A 23,275-nucleotide genomic window follows, 5' to 3' on the forward strand; every position below is an offset into this window, starting at 1 on the left:
CAAATGAACGAGGATCACAGTGCTTTCAAAACACCAAAGTTGTGAGATTAACATTTCTTTTTTTTTCTTTTTTCTTTTTGGCAAAGGAGGCTGGGGAAGGAGAAAACACAGAAAACGACAGAAGACAACATTGTTTTTAAAGGAATGTGATTTTTTTCTCTTCCTCAAAAAAGAAAACTCACTCTTTTTTTTGTAGTTATTGGATTGATTGTTTGATAGATTGATTGATTGATTGAAAATGCATGTCTTTATTACAATCTCCTTGTTGATATGTGTGTTTTTTTGTTGTTTTTTTTTTAATCACAGGGTCCGGCGATGAGATGGAAGAGAGTGGATTGTTTAGGAAAATCTTGTGGAGGTGATTCCGGTTTAGGAAGAAGACGAAGTAGAAGAAGAAGAAGAGGAGGAGGAGGAGGAGGAGGAGGAAAAAAAGAAAGTAGCTGTAGTATAAAAATAAAACAGTGATCAAACAGGAGTCGGTCGAGGTTTTCAACATTCATTTTTCAAGTTAGCGACGCTAGCTAATTAGCCTCAGTCTCACTGAGAAGTAAAAGTGATTCAGTTAGAAAAAACACATGAAAAAAACAAAAATAACACTATGAAGGCTAAAATTCAACCAATCAGCTCCATGCTGCCCCTCGTCGCCCAATCAGATTGGACGTTTTTAAATATCTTGAGACGAGGAGGAGGAGGAGGAGGAGGAGGAGGGAGAGGTGAAACATGGAGGTGATGTTGCTGATTTTTCGAGGTTCTTGCTGCTTGTTTCTGACTTTCCTGAAGGTCAGAAGAGAGAGAGACAAAAAAAACCAAAAAACTTTAAAATTGTTCCCCCTCCTAAAAGACAAAAAAAACCAAAAAAAAAAACATCGATCAGTCCGTCAACAAGCTGTGGGTTCGTTTGCAGCACCCACATCAGCCAGCTGAGTCAGGGTTACTGGGTGGTCGGTAGCACCATGAATCTGTAGATCGAAAAAGGTAGAAGTGTGAGACGGAGGAGAAGAGCGAGAGCGACAGATTGAGATGGGAAGAGAGATGTAAAGGAGGTTATGTTTGGTGCGAGACCTGTCGGTAAACTCCTGGGATAAAAGAGGAAGTAGTAACATTCGATAATTCACAGGTCATTACCCGGCTGAAATTGCTTTTTTTTGTTTTTCTTCTTAATGCTTGATTTGTACGTGAAATCTGAGCTAGAATATTTTATAAAAAAACCCAAAACAAAACAAAAAACAAAAGGAAGAAATGAAAGAAGAAACTCTAAACTTATTCCCTCAATCGAGAAACGTCCTCAAAAACCTTTTTTCAAAAGATTATTATCTCCGAGCCCCCTGCACACCAAGTCCTTGTCGGTTTAAAAACGTTCTCTTCGAGCCTTGATCACATCAAGATACACATCGAGGAGTTTCCTGTCCCGTTACAAATCCCTGTACCGTCCTCCGTTTAAATACACAACAATCAGCGTCTTCATTAAAGACGCAACAAACAGAAACAAGTCAAATAATAATAAAAATTATCCCCCGTCAGGCTCCGGCGGAGTCCCTTTAGGCAATATGAATTCTCTGTAGGCAAAAAAGGGAATTCTTTACAATAAAGAATAGTCTGTTTGTTCGTTTTTTTGTTTGATTTTCTTCATCGTGTTCATTTGTTCAGGAGAAAAATGTCGCTGATTGCAAGAAACAGGAGCAAAGACAGAGAGAGAGACTGAGAGAGGAGGAAGAGGAAGAGGAGAAAAAAGGTAGAAAAGGTGAAGGGACATGTCTGAGGGTCATTCATGTCTATTACACAAGCTCAGTTGCTCAGGTTCAAAGTGCTCGAGTACATTTGTCGTCCTGTCCTTGTCCCGTCTCCCCTCTCTGAACACAGTGCTGAAACCGCGTCGGTAAAAGATCGAAGGTAAATAAATTGTCGTTTTTTTGTTTTGTTGTTGTTGTGTTTTTTTTTTTTACGAGTGAGTCGTCTTTTACTCGGACACAGTTGTCGTTGTTCTTGATTCCAGAAACACAGTAATGCGGTCGTGAGCGTTTTGCATTAATCCTCCTTCCTCTCCAGGCTCGTCTGCGTGGTGTGGATGCCGTTGCTGTACACGGGGAACGGTAGCGTGGAGAAAAGCCCCTCCGCCGTCGTGAAGACGTTGGCCGCCGTCGGCATCTGGCCGCCCAGGGCCACGCCGTTCCCGCCCGTTGCCGACGGCGACCCGAGGAAGGGGCCGCCGCCGCCACCGCCGGCGGCCGCGGCGGCGGACATGTTGAGCCGGTGCACGTGGTGGTACAGCATCTCCATGGGCGTCTTGGGGTCGAGGCCGAAGCCCGAGCTGTCCACGAAGTTCATGGCGGCGGCGGCGTTGGGGAGGAGGTTGCCCTGCGCCATCGCCAGGGTGACGTCCGCCGGCGCGTACCTGATAGGGGTTGGAGAAAAAATCGATTCACATAAATATCGCAATATCTTTTTTGACGATTTTTAAATCCTTTTTTAAAATTTTTTTTTGAATTTTTTTAAAGGGACAACGAGGAGTTTTGGAAAAGCGAAGTGTTTCCACACTACATTTATGAGCCTCCGCGCACCGTGAAATTCTTTGACCGGCGCAAGATAGACTCATGTTTTCATTCATCACCTGAATATCCCTTTAAAGTCAGAGGTTCGAAGACGATCAGATACCGTCGTAGTTCCCACCATAAACGGAGATTCGGCGGCGTTATTCTCATGACTCGCCACGAAACCGAAAGTAAGGAAACGCTGGTCGGCTCGACCAGCGTTTCCACCACCACTAATAATAACAAAATAACGATAGAGACAAAACGATATATTTATCGAAAAAGGGCCCATTAACAAGTGTGGGTAGCGGAGATTCTTCCACATTAACATGAGACTTTTTTATAACCAAATAGAAACTCCTCGTTGTCCCTTAAATATTGTGCAATGTGCATTTGTTAGCCTTTTTTACATACAAAGACCTACAGGTTTTGTAAAGGGTTTAAGTTCACTTTATATAGGAGTATGTTAATTTATAGGCTCCTACAGTATTTGTGTGCAGATAAATGTTAAAAATGCAGACTAAAAATCGAGAGAATTAGCAAGAACAAGCCAGACTATATCATTAACATGTCTAGTCTGGAAACGACCGGTAGACCTCGGCTCAATCCAGGGGGCGGGATGAAGGCTGTCTTTCAAACTGCCTCTGCATGCAATAGGGTAGCGCTACGACCAATCAGAGCAAAGAGCAGGATGTCGTTAGCCTGACAAGCCAATTAAAATGTATGTCGCCATCGCGTTAAGCCGCCCAACGACTCTCTAAACAGATAGAGCGCTGTGATTGGTGAACACAAACGGTGTTCGAGACTCAAAAAGTTCCTATGGCTCGTTTCTAGACCCACCTACGGAGCAAATAGATTTGCTGCCGCTAGGGTGCAGCTAGATTTCTAGGCTAGTATTTGTGTGCAGATAAATGTTAAAAATGTAGGAGTAAAAAAATCGATAATCGGCAATATCGTAGAATCGCAATTTAAATCGAATTGCCATCCAAAAAAAATCGTAGAAGAATCGAATCGGGAGAAAAGCATATCGTGGTCCCAGCCCTAGTAGCTACCTGATGGTGCCGGTGGTGTAGACCCGCGGCGGCGCCGTGGTGCTGGTGGACGCCAGAGTCCCCGTGACCCGGTGGACCAGCGGGAGGACCACGTTGCCGGCCTGAAGGCGCTGCAAGGCCTCGAGGTCGCCGGAGTAGAGCAGCGAGGAGGAAGAGGAGGCGGCCGACAAAGACGAGGAGGACGAGGAAGAGGAGGAGGAGGAAGATGATGAAGAAGAGGAGGAGGTGGTGGTGGTGGGAGTGCCTCCTTGGTGCTTGTCCCGCGGCGAGGCGGCGGAGAGCGGCGGCGACAGAGGGTCGGCGGAGGAGGAAGGGGCGGAGCTCCCGTTGTAGGGCGGCTTCCTCGCTCCTCCGGCGCCTCCCTCGGTCCCGGGCGGAGTCAGCACGGAGTCGGGGATGGACACCTGCAGCGAGCCGCCGTCGCCGGGCACGGCGGTAGCGGCGGCATTGGCGGGCTTGGAGGTCATGCTGTACGGCGACTCGTTCCTGGAGATCTCCCGGTTGGGCGGGAAGTTCCAGATGCTGCTGTCGTTGTCGAAGTTGATCGGCTCGGCCATCTCCGTCTTGATCTTCAGGACCGAGGACGCCGCCACGGCAACGGCAACGGCGGGCGTGGAGGAGGGGTCGACCAGCGGCGTGGCGGTGGCGTCTCCCATGGCGACGGGGCTGCTGGGCGACGTGGCCGACGAGGACAGACGGAGCCTCCGACTCCGCGACCCGTCCCACTTCTGGACTTTCCTCCTCCTCTTCCGTCTCTTTTGGAGTTTGTTGGCGCCATCGCATTCCTGAACGCCGCCTCCGTTCTCCTCCTCCTCCTCTTCCTCGTCATCGTCCTCGTCTTCCTCCTCCTCTTCCTCCGATGACGAGGTTTGCGAGTTGTGCAGCTGAACGTCCTCGCCCTCGCCGTAGTGCTCTACTTTGATGTGAAGCCCGCCCAGATTCCCGAGTCCTCCGATAGCGCCCATTCCTCCGATGGCGCCCAGTCCTGCTAACCTTCCGATCCTTCCTCCTCCTCCTCCTCCTCCTCCTCCTCCTCCTCCTCCTCCTCCCCCCCGGACCTCCTCTTGCTCCTCCCCCTCCCCGTCCGACGGCTCCAGACTGTCGTCGCTCTCCTGGCTCTCGGGGTTGCTCGAGCTGTCTCCTTCCTCCTGGCGTTTCATTTCCTGTTCGGAGGAGCAGTGCGGTTGTCCCGGCTGCTGCTGCCGCTTGCTGTCCGTCTCGGGGTCCTCGCTGCGTTCTGATTGGTGGCCGGGCTTCCCCTCGGACTTCTCGTTGTCTGTTGAGAGGAAGGAGGTGAAGTTTAGGTTAGAAAAGCTGCTCGGTTGACCACAACTCAACTTAAAAAGGAAAATTTTTTTAATTTTTGCGATTTAGGAGTCAAAAATGGCCGGAATTCTCCTTTAACAAACATTTGATGGATCAATGTGAAACTTTGTTCCAAGACATCCTCAATGATCGGATAAACATTTTAATTTGTCACATATTGCACCAACCCCCTTTTTATTCTGGTTGTACACTTGTACCTTTTAACAGGTTGCTGTGTAACAATTGTTCTTTTTTAAAATTTTTGTGAGCAACTTTGAGGAAAAGTTTCTTTCAGGATCAACAATAAAGTTTTCTTAATTTGAATCTGTAGTCTGGAATAGCTTTGGCATTGCCATAGGTAATGGGGATCCAAATCAATCAATCAATCAATCAATCAATCAATCAATCAATCAATCAATCAATCTAAAACACTGAAAGACAAAGCCGGGCTTCCCCTCAGACTTCTCGTTGTCTGTTGAAAGGAAAGGAGGTGAAGTTGGTTAGAAAAGCTGCTCGGTCGACCCCAACTCAACTTATAGGAGAATTCCGGCCATTTTTTAACCCCTGGTGTCTCGTAAGGATTCCAGTCATGTACCATAGATGTTTTATTGCTTTTTGAGTGTTTGTTGTGGTTGAAAGAATAGCCCCCAAGGGTTAGCGTTGTCGCTATCCCTAGCGCCGGGTAGCCATGGTGTAACTCCGGTTTGCCTGCATCAATTTTAGTCGCATTTTTTGCTCCCACCAACACTGGGTGACCATCAGGAAAACAATTTAGGGGTCAAAAATGGCCGGAATTCTCCTTTAAAAAACATTTGACGGATCTATGTGAAACTTTGTTCCAACACTTTGTGACTTTACCTCAATGATTGGATAAACATTTTAATTTGTCACATATTTTATCACCAAACCACTTTTTATTCTGGTTGTTCACTGGTTTTTAGGAATATACTCTTTTAACAGGTTGTTGTGTAACAATTGTTCTTTTTAAAAAAATTTGTGAGCAACTTTGAGGAAAGGTTTCTTTCAGGATCAACAATAAAGTTTTCTTAATTTGAATCTGGAGTCTGGAATAGCTTTGGCGTTGCCATAGCTAATGGGGATCCCAATCAATCAATCAATCAATCAATCAATCTAAAACACTGAAAGACACTGGACGATGTATTGGGAGCAAACTGGCAAATAGTTGAGTACGTTTTTTTTAAATTATCTGGCATCAAATCACAACAGAGACGTGTTTCCTTCCCTCATGATAAAACTACTGGTTTTTTTGACAGTTTTTCTTGCAAATTTTCGATTTCTCACACTTTATTATTCCAGAGAGACACTGTCCAAGTGTTTTTTTTTTTTCTTTGATAAGCATCTGAAACCACAGGTATAACACTGAACGGATGCCCGATGACTATGGTGCTCCAAGATTTAAGACTTTGGACCTGTAAATGGACTAAAGTTTCCTGTTTAATATTATTTTCCTTTTTTATTCATATTGAAAATATTGTTATGTTCTGTAGTTTGATTTTGACTGAGGGTGGGTTTGGGATGTGTTTAGATGTATCTGAAAACTACTTAAAGTGTTGTTTTTCTTATATTACGATTACGAAACATTTTGTTTCAAGAATAAATGAATAAAAAAAGCAACTTTAACCATTTAATGCACCCCCTCTCTTCCAGCTCATTTTTTATTGACTCTAATACGTTGTCATGTTTGTGTGTTTTTCCTTTAAGAACATGAATATTTGTGCAAAAACAGTTTAATAGTTGAGATCGATCCCTACAGGCAGCATGAAAAAACAATATATCTATTTTAATTTTTTAAATAAATATTCCCCAGAACTAGAAACCGTCTCGTCTCGTCTCGCTCTGCGGCTGCTTCACGTCGAGGAGTCGGTTTGTCAAACAGGTGTTGATCCTGTTTTGTCTAAACAGGATTTCCATGTGTTGTGTTATGTTGTGGAGCCGCTGATGTGTGTTCAGTATCTGTAGCAGCTCTGTCCGGCCCATTACACACACACACACACACACACACACACACACACACACACACACACACACACACACACACACACACACACACACACACACACATACACACTTTAAACCATGCCAGCACACACACACACACTGAGGCCAGCGGCTGTCTGTCCAGCTGGCAGCTCTCTCTCCCCCCCGCGGCACCTGAGATGTCGACTCAATTGCTTTGTCTGGGGAGAAACCTTGTATCTCCATTAACTGTGGTTTCCAAAGCAAAACAGATTTATTCTCCAGCTGGAAGTCGGCGACGGCGACGGTTTCACTCTGGTTTATTGACGGTGTTGCAGGTTTCAGGCCACGAGCTCTGTGTCTCCACTGTCGACTGACTGAGCTCCGTCAGGCGTTTCAACAACTGGTGATTGATTGATTTTTGATAATAATGTAATTTCCTTTTTTATGTTTATATTTATTATTGATATTCCAGGGAATGTAGAGTTTGAAATTCACAGATTAAAGATGTGTAAAGATGCAGTTTGGGCCCTGTTGTTCCTGTTTTTTATCCTGTCATTGTCTCTTTCAGTACAACTTCTATGATATTGATTGTGTTACCGAATGTGAGACCACAACTAAAATGACAGGATCTGCTGTTAATATAGATATATAGATATGAATCTTAAAAAACACACATCTCAAACACATAATTTCTTAAAATAAAAGTAATTTACATCTTTTTCTGCAGTTTTTTGTAAAGAAATAGGAGGAGAGTTTGTTGGGGACTATTTTCAGCGGCGGATGAATCCACAGTTTAAACTACTTTTTTCAGTAGTATCACTGTATCTGTTTTGTTTTATCAATTAAAATCTCATTTTAATTGATAATAATTAAAAACGAATAATATTGTAAAGTGAAATCTTGTAACTCAGCGTCACATATTTCTTTCTTTCTCTCATACACAGTGTATTAGAGTATAAAGACATATTTTATGTATCTAACAGGGTTCCTACACATTTGAAATTTCCAAATTCCAGACTTTTTCCAGACCCTAATTTCCAGACTTCTCGGTAAAAAAAATCTAATAATTTGTGATATTTAAGTAAATAGAAAACAATTTATCATTTGTTTTCATTATTCTGAATGTGTCTGCCATTATGCAACCAAATAACTTCTAATTAACCCAAATAACTTCAGATAAGACCAAACCAAGATAAGATTAATAAAATAAATATATTTCCATACAATAGCTTCTATTTTCCATACTTTTACAGACCTGGAAATGTATAAAATCAAATTCCATACTTTTCCATACTTTCCACACTTGCGTAGGAACCCTGATCTAATGATCTTTGCATTTGTGTGTTTCTTCACATCTTTATTTTTTATAATCCGCTTCATATTCTCTTTTCTTTTCTAATTTTCCCTGGAGATCAATAAACAAACACAAATCTGTCTTTTCTCTTGGCCTCCTCAGTCACGTCCTCCTCTGTTTTCTCTGCGGACGGCGTGGCGTCCTAACAGAACCAGAGGTCAGAGGTCATATATCTCATTTTGGTGTGGACGTGGACGTGGAGCCGGAGCAGCTCGGGGCCGTGTTGGAGCACGGCCGTTCTCCTGCAGCAGCTGGCGTGGGTTTAGAGGCGACGTGGTGCCAGAGAGCCGTTCTCCTGCAGCAGCAGCAACAACAGCTGGCACCGATCCTCATCATGCCAACACAGGCTGCAGGACCTGATAATATTATGCTCAAGGTGGAGAGGTTTTAAATTTAACTCTCCTGGCAGCGGCGCGAGCTTCGATCGTCTCCGTCACTTTTGGCCGCGTGAAATGTTGGTGACACACAGTTAATCCTTGAATCTGTGCTTTTAGATCCGAACGACGACGCCTGGAAGATTTTCATTTACAGTGGTAGTTTCATATGTTTCTTTATTTTTAAAAAAAAAAGCAGGGTTATACTATAGGTTTAATACAATATCATATAAAATATATGGCAAGCCATTTTAACATTTGAAAGCCAGACTGGATGTGTGTTGCAGATATCTGTAATTCAGTTTTGCAGAGTCAAAAAGAATATTTCCGATATCCACAACTACATTCTTCCTAGGGCAAATGACGTCACTGTAACCGTTCATGTGTATGGGGTTTGTCATTATTACAGATATCTACAATTCAGTTACAGATATCCGCTATGTGAATACAGATATCTGTATCTGTATTATGACTATTCCTAATTCCAGTTTGAGATATCTACAACGTCATAATTCCAGTTCACAATATCTTTAATTCACCTCAATTAAAGATATCTACATGTCCCTTTTCAGATATCTGAAATTAAGTTTTGACTAGTCAAAATGACGTTGTAGATATCTGTAACTGGAATTAGGAATAGTCATAACTCAGTTACAGATATCTGTAATTCACATAGCAGATATCTGCAACTAAATGACAAACCCCATACACATGAATGGTTAAAGTGACGTCATTTGTCCTAGGAAGAATGTAGTTGTGGATCTGAAATGTTCTTTTTGACAAGAGGCAAAACTGAATTACATTCAGATATCTTGAATGAAAAATCCAACTACTCAAAATGTAATTATGACGAGTCAGAAAGACGTTGTTGATATCTACAATGTTAATTCCTGATAGTCAAACATAGCTTTTAAATGTTAAATCCACTTGCCATAAATACAGTGACCCTGCACTCTGAAATCACAGCTTGTCATTCTTTGTCGCCGGCAATTTTATTAAGCAATTAAGGCGATTAACTGATGAATTTTGAATTAATTTTCTTTCTTTCTATCTTTCTTTCTTTCTTTCTTTCTTTCTTTCTTTCTTTCTTTCTTTCTTTCTTTCTTTCTTTCTTTCTTTCTTTCTTTCTTTCTTTCTTTCTTTCTTTCAAATGACTTTTCCTAATGAACATACCAAAACACAACACTTTCTTATTCCCTGGAAAGGAGCAGGTAGAAGATAGATACACCTTATATTTCCTGCCCTTCACTCAATACATAATTATTCTGAAAGTAAGTAAATAAAACAAACAAAAACAGAACAATCCAATAAAGTTTCAATCTGACATTTCCGCACACTAAAAAAAGAGTTAGTGAGATCGACTACTTGTGTCATAAATTCTGATTGTTTTTCTTTTAGCATTTTCTTTTTATACATTTTATATCACAATTTCCTTTTGGATAATTAATAAAGTTTGACTGATTCTGATATGTTATGTCGATAACTTTGGTCACAGGTGGACGTTTTCTTCTTCGTCGAGGCCTCACCTGAGTTTTAAAGCTTTAAAAATAAAACACTGAGGTTGTTTTTTTTTGTTTTGGAAGCGGGGTCGGGCGGGGCGGGGGGGGGCATTCAGTGGCATCCTGTAGAGTTATGCCACGTTTTATGTGGTTGTGTGGTTGTCGCTCTGTGCCAGTAAGAGCTCGGCCCCTGCAGCTGTTGGCGTTCATCTCCACCCGGCCTGGCACCGAGAGCCACACTGGCACCGGCTGATAAAATATCTGGCTTCTCTTCTTCAGCTCGTATCTCTTAGTGCTGCTCGTTCTACTGCGAACACTGGCAGAGTATTCTTTTATAAGTGACTCTGTTAATCTGGATATTATATAAACAAAACAAAACAAAACAAAAAAAACTGTGAATAAAAACAGGGTATATGTCTCTACCTGAGTTTTCTTTGGACTCAGACTCCGAGTCGGAGGTTTCAGAGGATTCAGAGGTTTTCTCGGGCAGGTTTGGCAGCTGGGCGATGTCCATGGGCGTGTCTTTGTACTCTGGGTTACTGTGAAAAAAAACAAAAAAAACAGGAAGTTTCAGTGGGTTGTGTGATTTTAACTTTGTTTAACAAAAACATCAAAACACAGATTTTATTCACCAAAATATCCCCCAAAAATAAATAATATCTGCTCTCCTCTCTCAACTAGAGCAGATTTCAGAATAAAACACGCAGAGAAACCAAATCCTGCAAGTTGTTGTTGTTGGATGGTGGGTCCAGGTGGTGAGGGGGCGGGGCTTAGTTGTGACATCACAAAGTGACAGGAAGTCCTGACGGCTGGTTTTAAGGCTCAGTTTCTGAATACAGGCTGTGTGCATTTCTCTGTGGACTGAGGCTTTGATACTTTCACAGTATTAATATAGAACCTAGAGCTGCTTTATAATCACACTACACATGGACATCTACCTTTATACTGTATGGAGCTTTAATACAAACATCTACCTTTATACTGTATGGAGCTTTAACACAAACATCTACCTTTATACTGTATGGAGCTTTAATACAAACATCTATACTGTATGGAGCTTTAACACAAACATTTACAGTACCTTTATTTTGAAGGAGCTTTAACACAAACATCTACAGTACCTTTATTTTGAAGGAGCTTTAACAACCACTGACCTGAGGACGTAGTTGACCCAGATGATGTTCTTCTCGCTGGCGTTCTTGGCGTTGACGGCGATGGTGGCGCTGGACTGAATCCAGATGTAACCGCCGTTCTTCTGGATCCACCGGTAGTACTTGGTCACACACTGACCCTTATTCATCACTGAGAGAGACACACACACAGACAGAGAGAGAGAGATTGTTATTGTTGTTTGATTGTGTAGTTTGTCTAGTGTTTGGTCTGTGGGAGTTCACGGTGACCGAGCAGCTTGTTCATCACAGGAAGGAGAAGAAACAGAGAGAGAGAGAGAGAGAGGCAGCGCTCAGATGTCATGTGACAGCTGGTTCAGAGCTGCTCTGTTGCTGCCGTCATTAATCAGAACAACACACACCGCCAGACTCCCCGTGTGTGTGTGTGTGTGTGTGAGTGAAGTTGGAGAAAACTCACTCACACTGTGGCAGGAGGTGAATCTCTATTTTGAGGTTCAGTATTGACATGTGTGATGTTGTTGTGTAGTTTACAGTTTTAGTTTTATTTAATCGCACCATTAAAATTAAAGACAATTACAAAAACAGAAATGAAACAAACAGGGCCGGCCCAAGCCTCCATGGGGCCCGAAGCTACATATTATTTTGGGGCCCTCTAGTACTACCAATAATACTGTTTAATCATTTACACACCTACTATAAACCTATTTCATTTTTCTAATCTGTCATTACGAATCATCTTCCTAACCTGGCATGTTTTTACCCAGCTATGGTTTTTAATAAAGCCTTATTCTATTCTATTCTATTCGATTCTATTCTATTCTATTCTATTCTATTCTTAACCTGAAATTATACCAAATTCAGCTAAAAGTGCAGCCTGGGGTTGATTTACAGTTACAGTAATATTCAAAATGATATTGTACTACTGTCCTACTGAATGTCAACTAGCCAGTTAAAGTTGAACTATAGGCTTTCTACTAAAAGTAACAATATAGACAATGAATTTGCTGTTAACACGTCATCTGCGTTTTTATATTTGGTTTTAAAGTGCAACAACAATGATTTCTCTAGGGATTGACAGAAGGTACAGTGTACACGCTATAGATTGAAAGAGTGAATTGCTTTTTGGGTGCTTAGTGTGCTTATGCCTTGGGCCGGCTCTGGAAACAAGAATAGAAAGTGCGGGAGAGGTTAAAATTTCTTTGTTTCTCTCTGAGATGTCAGATTTTGTCTGTTTATCTACACAAACACAAATGAACTAATTGTGTTTATGTGTAAACACACAGTTTGTTTCCATCTGTAGCACTTTTTAATGTGATGAGCAGGGCGGCCTTAACCTAATGGTAGACCCTGGGGCTGAGAGGTTTTGTAGGCCCTACTCCATCGTCCTAATCTACATTACAAAATGTATCAGTTTCTTTCACAACATAGGCCTACAACTGTGAGTTTTGCTCCTTTAGCCAGAAAACACCAGCATACTTTTATTAATTAAAGGGACAACGAGGAGTTTCTATTCGGTTATAAAAAAGTCTCACGTTAATGTGGATGAATCTACGCTACCCACACTTGTTAATGGGCCCATTTTCTATAAATATATCGTTCTGTCTCTATCGTTATTTTGTTATTATTAGTGGTGGTGGAAATGCTGGTCGAGCCGACCAGCGTTTCCTTCGTGGCGAGTTATGAGAAAAACGCTGCAGAATCGCCGTTCATGGTCGGAACTACGACGGTATGTGAACCTCTTTGAACCTCTGACTTTAATTCTTGATGAATGAAAACATGAGTCTGTCTTGCGCCGGTCAAAGAATTTTACGGTGCGCGCGGAGGCTCATAAATGTAGTGTGAAAACACTTCGCTTTTCCAAAACTCCTCGTTGTCCCTTTAACCTACCGAAACACAAAAGGCACTTTGTATAACAGCAATACATAAGAACTTATGCTGATTATTTAAAACCAAGATGGGTGAAAGTTTGAAAAACAACACCATCAGAACAAAATGAGCTTCTTCTGGCTTTGGTGGGCCCTGTGAATGCATAAACACACAAGCACATATACATACACACACACACACACCAGTGGCGGCTGGTGACTGAAAAAATAGGGGAGGACAGGAGGAACACCAGTCCACTGCATCGTGTTATTTTCTACTAGTTGACTACTTATCCCCACTTTCTGATATTCAATGAAAATTCAACAGTAAAACAATGTCTTACAAGATTTCTTAAAAACAACATCATTTTATTCAATCTTACTATTTTCAGATTAACACAGGCCTAATGAAAGACATAGCCTTTATCATGGAAAAAAAGAAGGGTTAATTTGGATCAATCAGCAGCCACAAATGTGCGTATAAAGTGATTGACAGAAAACCTGACAAGTAACAAAACAATGCGACTTTGCCAGCTCATCGATAGACCCCTGAACTTGATAGGCCCCTTCAGCTTCAGCCCAGGTAAGCCCGTCATGCATTAAAGCGGCCTTGGTGATGAGTCTTATTTTAAGTAGAATGAGATTTGATTTGACTAGAAATAAGACAAATATCCTCGGTAAGATTTTTGCAGTTTTTGCAGTGTTAAGCTGCAGCAGCTGCTTCTGTCCACCAGATAGCGCTGTGTTGCTACGTCAGACACCCCCCCCACCTCTCTCTCCGGCCTCAGGAGGTGGCCACCCACCCCTCCATACCCCCCCTCCACCCCTGCTCCGCCCTGCGACGGCACGCCGGCAATAAATTTGGCTAAATGAACCACTAAATGGTTATCTCAAGCAATATGTATTGGCATTAATCAGTCAGCGACGAGGAGCCGGGGCCACTGGATTCATATCCCTCTCCTCCATTTAATTACGGCCACAAATAGGTTTTTTTTTTTTTTTTCTTTCTCCACGACAGAGAAGAAAGAGAGAGAAAGTGGAGGGTGATTTATATAAAAAGAAGGCCAGTAATTAAAAACTATTAGAAACTAATAGCATTGTTTAAGACGACATCCCCAGGGCTCCTATAATTGACTTTGGTCGGGCGGTCGGCGCTCATTCGCTTCAGAGAGAGAGAGAGAGGGGGAGGAGGGGGGAGGAAGGGGGGAGGAAGAGGAGGAGGAGGAGGAGGAGGAGGAGGGAAAATAACTTGTTTGCATGTTAAGGCAGAGATGGTGAGATCACGTCACCTTGAATGTGACCTTGCTTTGTTTGTACGGCAGAGTAAATAACGACACAATGAATGCACACACACACACACACATGCACACACACAAACTCGCACACACACACTTGCACACTTGCACATGCATACACATACACACACATGCACGCGCGCGGTGCAGTGCTGCCTGTTCAGATGACTGCAGGTCCTCAGAGAGCGGCTCAGTGTATCAGCGTGTCCAATAGAAGAGCACACACACACACACACACACAGACACTACACACAGGAAATCCTCCACCGGCTGTCGCTCATTCACACATTTAATATTGCAAATATAAAAAAAATATAGATTCAAGTCTCGATAATCGATACATTTACATCTGATGCACTGCAAAAACTCAAAATCTTTCCATGAATATTTGTCTAATTTCTTGTCAAAATGTCTCATTTCTAGTCAAAACTAATCTCTTTCCACTTAAAATAAGACTCATCACCTAAAAATGAACTTGTTTTTAGATCATTTTCACTTGTTTCAAACACATTTTCACTTGAAATAAGTAGAAAAATCTGCCAGTGAAAGCGAGTTTTTTTGTGCTTGTAATAAGGAAGAAAAACTTGCTCCACTATCAGATTATTTTAAGTGAAAATCTGCTTAAAAGAAGTAAAAAATTGTCTAAAAACAAGCTACTTTTTAATATGATGAGTCTTATTTTAAGTAGAATGAGACTGTTTATTTGTTTTTCAGTTATGTAATGTTTACCCTGTTGTTTCTATGATAACTGCACTACTACTGTGTATGTTTTGTAAAGCTGGAAATAAAAAAAAATGTTAAAAGAGTTTGACCAATGTAAAACAAACACAGTAACTACTTGTAGCTACAACATGATGATAGGGTTAAAGGATGTTCACAACAGGCTCCTCCTCTTTGACCATATTTGGATAATCTGGTATTTAGGGGGCGGAGTCAGACTTTTGCAACAGCTTTAGAAACCTGTAGGAGAGATCCAGATGTGTTATACGTTATGTTTTGTTATAATTATGTTGATTATTTTAGCATTTTTCATTTTTTTCTTTTTAAATCAGATTTAAAACAACGAGTCAAAGGTCGAGCGGCTGCAGCGACGACGTGACAACATCCATAGACCAACGCTTTCTGTCACAGGTGATGCGTCCATGTTTTAACCCTCTGCTCTTACTCCTCCATTAAACCACTCACTCTCTGATTGGCCGCTAATGAAGGAGCCGAGAGGAAGAGAGAGGGAGGGGAGGAAGAGAGGGAGAGAGGGAGTGCTGCAGGCTCGCCCCAGGCTGCAGGAGAGAGACCAGTAGATTAAAGGAGCTCTATTCCCTTTTAAAGTCTCTCCGCCTCACTCTTTCTTTTTTTTTCTTTTTCAAAAATTTTTTTTTACTCTGCTCTTCTTTTCCTCCGTCGCTCCTCTTTCTCTTTTGCTTTTTCTCTTTCAGTCAATGTCACGTCTTTCCCTTCTGTGCTGAAGTCGCTCTTCACTCTGTCACAACCAGAGGATGGAGGGATGACGACGACCTTCTCTATGTGTGTGTGTGTGAGCACTGCAAAAACTCAAAATCTTACCAAGAATATTTGTCTTATTTCTAATGAAAATGTCATTTCTAGTCAAAACAAATCTCATTATACGTAAAATCACATAAAAAGTAGCGTGTTTTTAGACACTTTTTACTTATTTCAAGCATATTTCTTACTTGAAATAAGTAGAAATATCTGATAGTGGAGCAAGTTTTTCTTCCTTATTACAAGCACAAAAAACTTGCTTTCACTGGCAGATTTTTCTACTTATTTCAAATGAAAATGTGTTTGAAACAAGTGAAAATGATCTAAAAACAAGTTCATTTTTAGGTGATGAGTCTTATTTTAAGTGGAAAGAGATCAGTTTTGACTAGAAATTAGACATTTTGACAAGAAATAAGACAAATATTCTTGGAAAAGATTTTGAGTTTTTGCAATATGTGTGTGTGTGTGTGTGTGTGTGTGTGTGTGTGTGTTTGTCGCCCTCTGCTGGCCGACTGCACAACAGTTTGAAAAGTTCTTCTTCATTTTCACTGTAAGGAGCCTTAGTGCGTGTTCTTCACGCCGTACAAGAGCAGACATATAAGACGTGTCACCGCAGAATAAACGTCACGAGCAGCTCCGTCTGACTTTTCTCCTCCACTTTCTGACGTCACCATCACTTCATTTAGTACCATCGGCTCCATTTCGCCACATTTCCTCCCTCTGTTCTAACTTTCACTTTGTAATTCTTCCCTTTAGCTTTAGCTGCAGCTCAAACTAACTATCAGCTCATTACAGGAGGCGGTGCAACAGACGGCAGAGTGACAGGCCGCTTATTTCTCCCGTGTGATATCAAGGAAAAATGCCAATAGCCAATAATCGAAATCGATCTTTCTTTTGTTTTATTTATCGCAATCTCAATTGGTGATCGCTTTGTCTCCCAGCCGTAGCTTAACTGGCAACCCAGAGGCCAAAATGCTACTGACGCGGTGATTGGGTATAGTGCTACAGGCCAAAACATAAACATGATTTGAAGGCTGCAAATACATTTTTTAAAGGGAGAACAAGGAGTTTCTCCAGCGGCAGAACGAAAAATTTCGCGACAATAAAAAAGTCTCACGTTAATGTGGATGAATCTACGTTACCACTTGTTAATGGGTCCATTTTCGATAAATATATCGTTTTGTCTCTATGGTTATTTTGTTATTATTAGTGGTGGTGGAAATGCTGGTCGAGCCGACCAGCGTTTCTTTACTTTCGGTTTCGTGGCGAGTCATGAGAATAACGCCGCCGAATCACCGTTTATGGTGGGAACTACGACGGTATGTGATCGTCTTCCAACCTCTGACTTTAATTCTTGATGAATGAAAACATTCTTGGCAAGACATCCATCTTGCGTCGGTCCAAGAATTTCACCGTGCGTGCGGAGGCTCATGGTAAATGTAGCGTGAAAACACTTCGCTTTCCAAAACTCCTCGTTGTCCCTTTAAATGCCAATATTCTGGCTGTACTATTGTCAGTGAGATCAGTATTTCAAATTAACTTGACTCCTTATGACATATTGCGTGATTTTATGATTACTTGCTGCACATTTCTTACATACAGTTCCTTTAAACCAACACTAAGGAACTTTTCAACCTTCATAAAATATTTTCATAACTTCTGTGATGATACATCGACTTACAACAAGTTGAATGACACCTCTGTCGTGGTCTGAGGGGGTCTGTATCTCTTTCTCTGGCACTAAGCAGCTTTGAGGAGCATGGTAGGAACCCGGCTCTCACTTAAGTTTCACTTTCACTTTTGTGAGTCACAACAAGGAGGGAACAGGCAAAACGGCACTTTAGCAATGGATTATGTTTGTGTTTTCACTTTGAAATGATCCACTGGAAACAGAAACTTAGTTTTGATGTCTTCTGTTAATTTTAATGCAGGATATTTACAGGGCTTCACGCTAGTGTTCATGGGAAATGGAGTCTTCCTTCAGGCAAAACACTACCGCTTTGGTCCACAGGCGCCGCCAAACTCAACCAAAACTGAAAGTTCTTTAGTACTGCTTTAACTCCAGCTTCAGAGTCCTAGTGCTGGTTAAACCAATGACTTGTAACTAGTTCCAGGGAGAATGGAGCGTCTCTTGGCTGAAAACCAACCTTGTAAGATCAGAGCCTCCGACCCGGTGTCCCAGCTCTCGTCTCCATGGCGACACCGCCACACAAACGTAACGCGCTAACCCGTAACCCGTAATCTCTTGTTGATGCCAGATAAGACTACACAGATATACACATGGTAACATGGTAGATGATAAATAACCTTAACCACCGCTCCATGGATTGATTTCTCACCGTGTTGGAAACAGATGATGCACATGGAGGAGAGGAGGGTTAGAGACACAGAGGAGGAGAGAACAGACTTTAAAGACTTTAGATGAACCGTCTCTATCAGATCCCAGTGTGATTTTAAGACCGTCTGATCTTCTGATGTGACCACCACACAAAGTTAGCCTGGCTCTCGCCAGACCCTTGTAGTTCCGCAAAGCTCCACCAGAGGCGCTACGCTCAGCTTCACACAAGGGTCTGGACTCGAGGCCAATGCAAACTTCTTCCCCGGAGCAAAAAATAATGAACCAATCAGGATCGCCGGGCGGGACTTTCTGAGGTGTGACGTAGCGCTGAAGCGACTGTTTGAGTCAAACAACAATGGCGGCTCGCAGTGAGTGGCTGAAGTAGCACGTCAACAAGATAACGGACAAGTGGTTTATCCAATCACATACAAGATTTTTTTACAAGGCCCCGCCTTCTGAAATGAATCGCCTATGGAGCAGTCCCAGACCCTTGTGCGGAGCTCAGCGTAGCTTTGCGGAACTACAAGGGTCTGGCGAGAGTCAGGCTAACACAAAGTGTCCTCAAGTCTCCTTTAGGGGAGAAGCTACAGAAGTAAAGACTCTTCAGAAACTCATCAAGCGTCATCAAGAAGAACAAAGTTTTTAAACCAACGTGTCCTCAGACGTCTCATCAGTAACTTCCTGTGGCCAAAGTTACAGCAGAAAGACGCCAACAATCAGATTATTGTGAGATAAAAGATCGTTTAACCCTTCTGTTGTCCTCCTGGGTCAAGGAAGGAAGGACGAAGGGAAGGAAGGAAGGAAGGATGAAGGGAAAGAAGGAAGGAAGGACAGACAACGGGAAAGATAGGAAGGAAGGTAAAAAAAGAAAGGGAAGATAGATGGGGGAGGGAACAGATTGGGTCAATTGGATCAAAAGAGAAATGAAGAACAAGTAAGGACGAAGGGAACAAAGGAAGGAAGGACAGAAGGAAGGAAGGAAGGGAGGGAGGACAAAGGAAAAGATAGGAAGGAAGGGAAAAAAGAATGGGAAGATAGATGGGGAGGGAACAGATTGGGTCAATTGGGTCAAAAGAGAAAGGAAGACGAAGTAAGGACGAAGAGAAGGAAGGAAGAGAAAAAGGAAGGAAAGAAAAATGGAGGAAAGGAAATGATTAGGTCAAGGAAGGAAGCAGAAGGATGGACCAAGGAAGGAAGGAAGGACAAAGGGAAAGATGGGAAGGAAGGGAAAAAAGAAAGGGAAGATAGATGGGGGAGGGAACAGATTGGGTCAATTGGGTCAAAAAAGAAGGACGAAGGAAGGAAGGAAGGAAGGAAGGAAGGAAGGAAGGAAGGAAGGAAGGAAGGAAGGAAGGAAGGAAGGAAGGAAGGAAGGAAGGAAGGAAGGGAAAAAGGATTGTGGAAAGAAGGGATGGAGAAAGGAAGGAAAGAAAGATGGAGGGAGGGAGGGAACAGATTGGGTCAATTGGATCAAAAGAGAAAGGAAGAAGAAGTAAGGACGAAGGAAGGAAGGATAGAAGGAAGGGAAAAGGGAAGGAAAGGAAATGATTAGGTCAAGGAAGGAAGCAGAAAGGAAACAGACGAAGGAAAAGAAGGGAGGAAGGAAGGAAGGAAGGAAGGAAGGAAGGAAGGAAGGAAGGGAGGGAGGGAGGGGTGTGTGTGTGTCATGTCATTGAGCTCGTCCATGTTCTCTACTTGTCCTGACGTTTGTGTGTTTTACTCACTTAGTTGTGTGTGTAGCTTCACAGGTGTGTGTGTGTGTGTGTGTTTTGTCTACAGACAGATAAAAACACACACACACACACACACACACACACACACACACACACACACACACACACACACACTCCTTTCAATGTGTGTGTGTGTGTGTGTGTGTGTGTGTGTGTTTCATTAAAGCCGGTGTGAGTCCGGAGAGACGAGCTCGTGCTGAAACGCCTGCAGGCTTAAACCCACTGAGCTTTCACTTCAGTGCAACTCTCTCACTCTCACTTTTCCACTCGCTGTCGATGTCTCTCGACCCCCCTCTCTCTCTCTCTCTCTTTGCTGTCATCCTCCCCTTGGTGACTCTCTCTCTCTCTCTCTCTCTCTCTCTGCTCTTCCTAATGTCTCTCATTCTTTTTCCTCTCTTCCCGTGTTTTACTCTAAAAACAAAAATCCTTCATTCCCCGTATGAAGGTGAAGCTTCTCCTCTTCTCTCGTTCCCTCCGTCTTCTGACAAACAGACGAGTGCATGTGATTTTTTATTTCATTTTCGCAGGTGAAACTAACTAATTCTTCTTTGTTTGGTGCAGGTGCAGAGTTGCACTGAGGACATGATCAATAAAGTTATTAATCGTTAAAGGGATAGTTCACCATAGCCTCTATAGTCATAGCAGTAGGTTTGTTACCTTTAATTGTCGGTGCAAGCTGTTTTTAGAACGGCGGAGCAGAGCCGTGAGCTGCTCAGAGCTACGCTACAGAGGCTCATTATGGGATGCGTTGGTTTCCCTCATCAAACTCATCAAATACACAATCCAACAACTCCACAACGCTCTGGTGGACAAGTTGTGAGCTGCACATTCACCACGCTATGAGATAATAACACAACGTTACCACACAGAGTTGTTTTAGAGGGAAATACATGCAAAACCGCTGATGCACGTTGCCTTCAGGGACAGTTTTTCATCCAGCAGTCTCTGTATTTCCCTCTAAAACAACTCTGTGTGGTAACGTTGTGTTATTATCTCATAGCGTGGTGAATGTGCAGCTCACAACTTGTCCACCAGAGCGTTGTGGAGTTGTTGGATTGTGTATTTGATGAGTTTGATGAGGGGAACCAAGAAATCCCATAATGAGCCTCCGTAGCGTAGCTCTGAGCAGCTCCGCCGTTCTAAAAATAGCTTGCACCGACAATTAAAGGTAACAAACCTACTGCTATGACTATAGGGATTATGGCAATGGGCCAATTTGCCAAAATGTTGAACTATCCCTTTAAACAGTTAAACGTTTGTCACTGTATTTGAGAATCGGTGGGTCTACATGAGGAGATTTTTTTTAACTGTTTAACCCCAAACTGTGACTGATGATCAATGAACAAAGAAACATTGTCTTGTTGTCTTCCTTCTCCTTTCCAACTCCTCCATCTTGTTCTTCTACTTCATCTTCAGCTCTGTCTTTCTACTAACTTTTCTTTTTTTTTTTCATGCTTTAACTTCCTTTTCCCCTTCTCCGTCAGTCCGTCTTCACATCATCTTCTTCCTCTTTCCCTCCATGTCTTTCTGAAAAGCTCTGGTCCGCAGCTTCCTCCACCTTAATAACACATTTTCTGCACCCCCCCCCTCTCTCTATCTCTCTTTGTGAAGAGTTTTTTCTTTCTCTTTTTCTATCTTTGAATCTCTCATTCCCAGCTCTCTTCCTTCCTTTCTATCTTTGAGAAAAGGCAAATTTCTGTCTTCATCCCTTGTGCCAAGTAGTTTCTCTGCTCTTCATCCTTTCTCTGCCTACAAATCACTCTCTCTGCTTCCCTCCCTTTCTTTGTGAAAAAAAGAAAGCAAAAAACAAGCCCCATCTCTCCTCTTTCTCTTCTCTTCTCTCTGTTCTCGGAGTGGAAACGAGGACAGATTGACTTTGAGATCTGACCTGGGCTAAGACCGGCTGTCAGCAGGTAATGATAGAGACTTAGAGAGTGATGCCTCTTCACAGAGAGGGATCACGCCTCGTCCTCCACTTAAAAAGAACCCTTTTAAAATTTAGATCCCTGTTGAGAGAACAGGCTATCCCTCTAAAATACACCTTGATCGATTCCCTAACTATCCGACTCCTGCAGCGGCGGGGGAACCGAGAGCAAGACGTGGAGATAAATCCCACAAAAAGATAGAAAAAGAAAGAAATAAAAGAAAGAAAGAAAGGAATCAGAGCCGGTGAGTCGCTGCTGCTGCTGTTCTGCAGAAATGGAGAAGAGACGTGGAGGAAGTGAAAGTTGTGTTTGTTTTAATCACTTGATCAGCTGCAGCTTCCAGGTGACAACATGGAGACAGACTGAACTCCGGAAAGGCAAAAGAAGGAGACTGCACACAATAGCTCCCTTATGTGCAGATTTATTAGCACATCACTGGTAACGTTTCGAGCTCATTGCTTTTCATCAGACTAACTGATACACATCAGACGAGCCGTTTGTAAACCTGCCCCTGATGGTCACATGGTGAGTCACATGGTAAAAGGGATGTATAAGTCAGAAACACATCTTTGTGCAAAACCAAAACATACAAAAATCAGTCAAAAACTCCATCATAATTAAATAGACCAACACCCATCAGGCCGACTGGCCGTCATACAGATCTAAGGAATTAGAGGCGCCTCTAGTAATAGGATGGCTAATTTTTAAAGTCTAGGACAAGGTTATCACATTTTTTACGTTTTATATATTTTACTCATGTTTAAAGATTTAACATATTTAAAGTTCAATTACCTATAACCTTGAGCTAGATAAGGAACAAACCAACCACAAAACATGGAAAAGTTAACAATATATGACAGACTGAACTCCTCCATCAGCAACAAATTCAGGGACTTCTCCTGCAGTTTGACCAGGAGCAAATTAAAGGTTCAGCTCCTTCTGGTGTCTCATGGCCAACGTTCAACATTGTTCTTCAGACGTGTTGTCTGAAGAACAAGAAGAACAACAACCTGAAGAACAACAACCTGAGGAACAACCGAAAGAACAAACCAAGGAACAACAACCTGAAGAACAAACTGAAGAATAAACTGAGGAACAACCTAACGAACAACAAGCCAAGGAAAAAACTGAAGAACAACTCAAAGAACAACCCAAAGAACAATCTGAAGAACAACCCAAGGAACAACTTGGAGAACAAGCCGAAGAAAAAACTGAAGAACAAACTGAGGAACAACCCAAGGAACAACAACCTTGAAGAACAATCCAAAGAAAAAACTGAAGAACAAACTGAAGAACAACAACCTGAAGAACAACCCATGAAGAACAAACTGAAGAACAACTCAAAGAACAAACTGAAGAACAAACTGAAGAACAACCTGAGGAACAACAACCTGAAGAAC

At 42.3% G+C, this 23,275-nt stretch overlaps 1 protein-coding gene across 1 annotated transcript in view; it reads right to left on the reverse strand.

Annotated features, from left to right (window-relative positions):
• Positions 1-1,960: 1,960 nt before the first annotated feature.
• Positions 1,961-23,275, reverse strand: part of npas3 (neuronal PAS domain protein 3) — a 383,046-nt gene continuing 361,731 nt past the window's right edge. The window contains exons 11-14 of the mRNA XM_085768276.1: positions 11,247-11,394; positions 10,516-10,631; positions 3,581-4,856; positions 1,961-2,392 (exon numbers count right to left, since the gene is read on the reverse strand). Of these exons, the coding sequence (XP_085624402.1) occupies positions 2,026-2,392; positions 3,581-4,856; positions 10,516-10,631; positions 11,247-11,394 (1,907 nt within the window). The 3' untranslated portion in view covers positions 1,961-2,025. The remainder of the gene's footprint in view (positions 2,393-3,580; positions 4,857-10,515; positions 10,632-11,246; positions 11,395-23,275) is intronic.

This window comes from Trachurus japonicus, chromosome 22 (genome assembly GCF_045865225.1).
Source record: "Trachurus japonicus isolate A0001 chromosome 22, Traja_1.0".
Classification (NCBI taxonomy): Eukaryota; Metazoa; Chordata; class Actinopteri; order Carangiformes; family Carangidae; genus Trachurus; species Trachurus japonicus.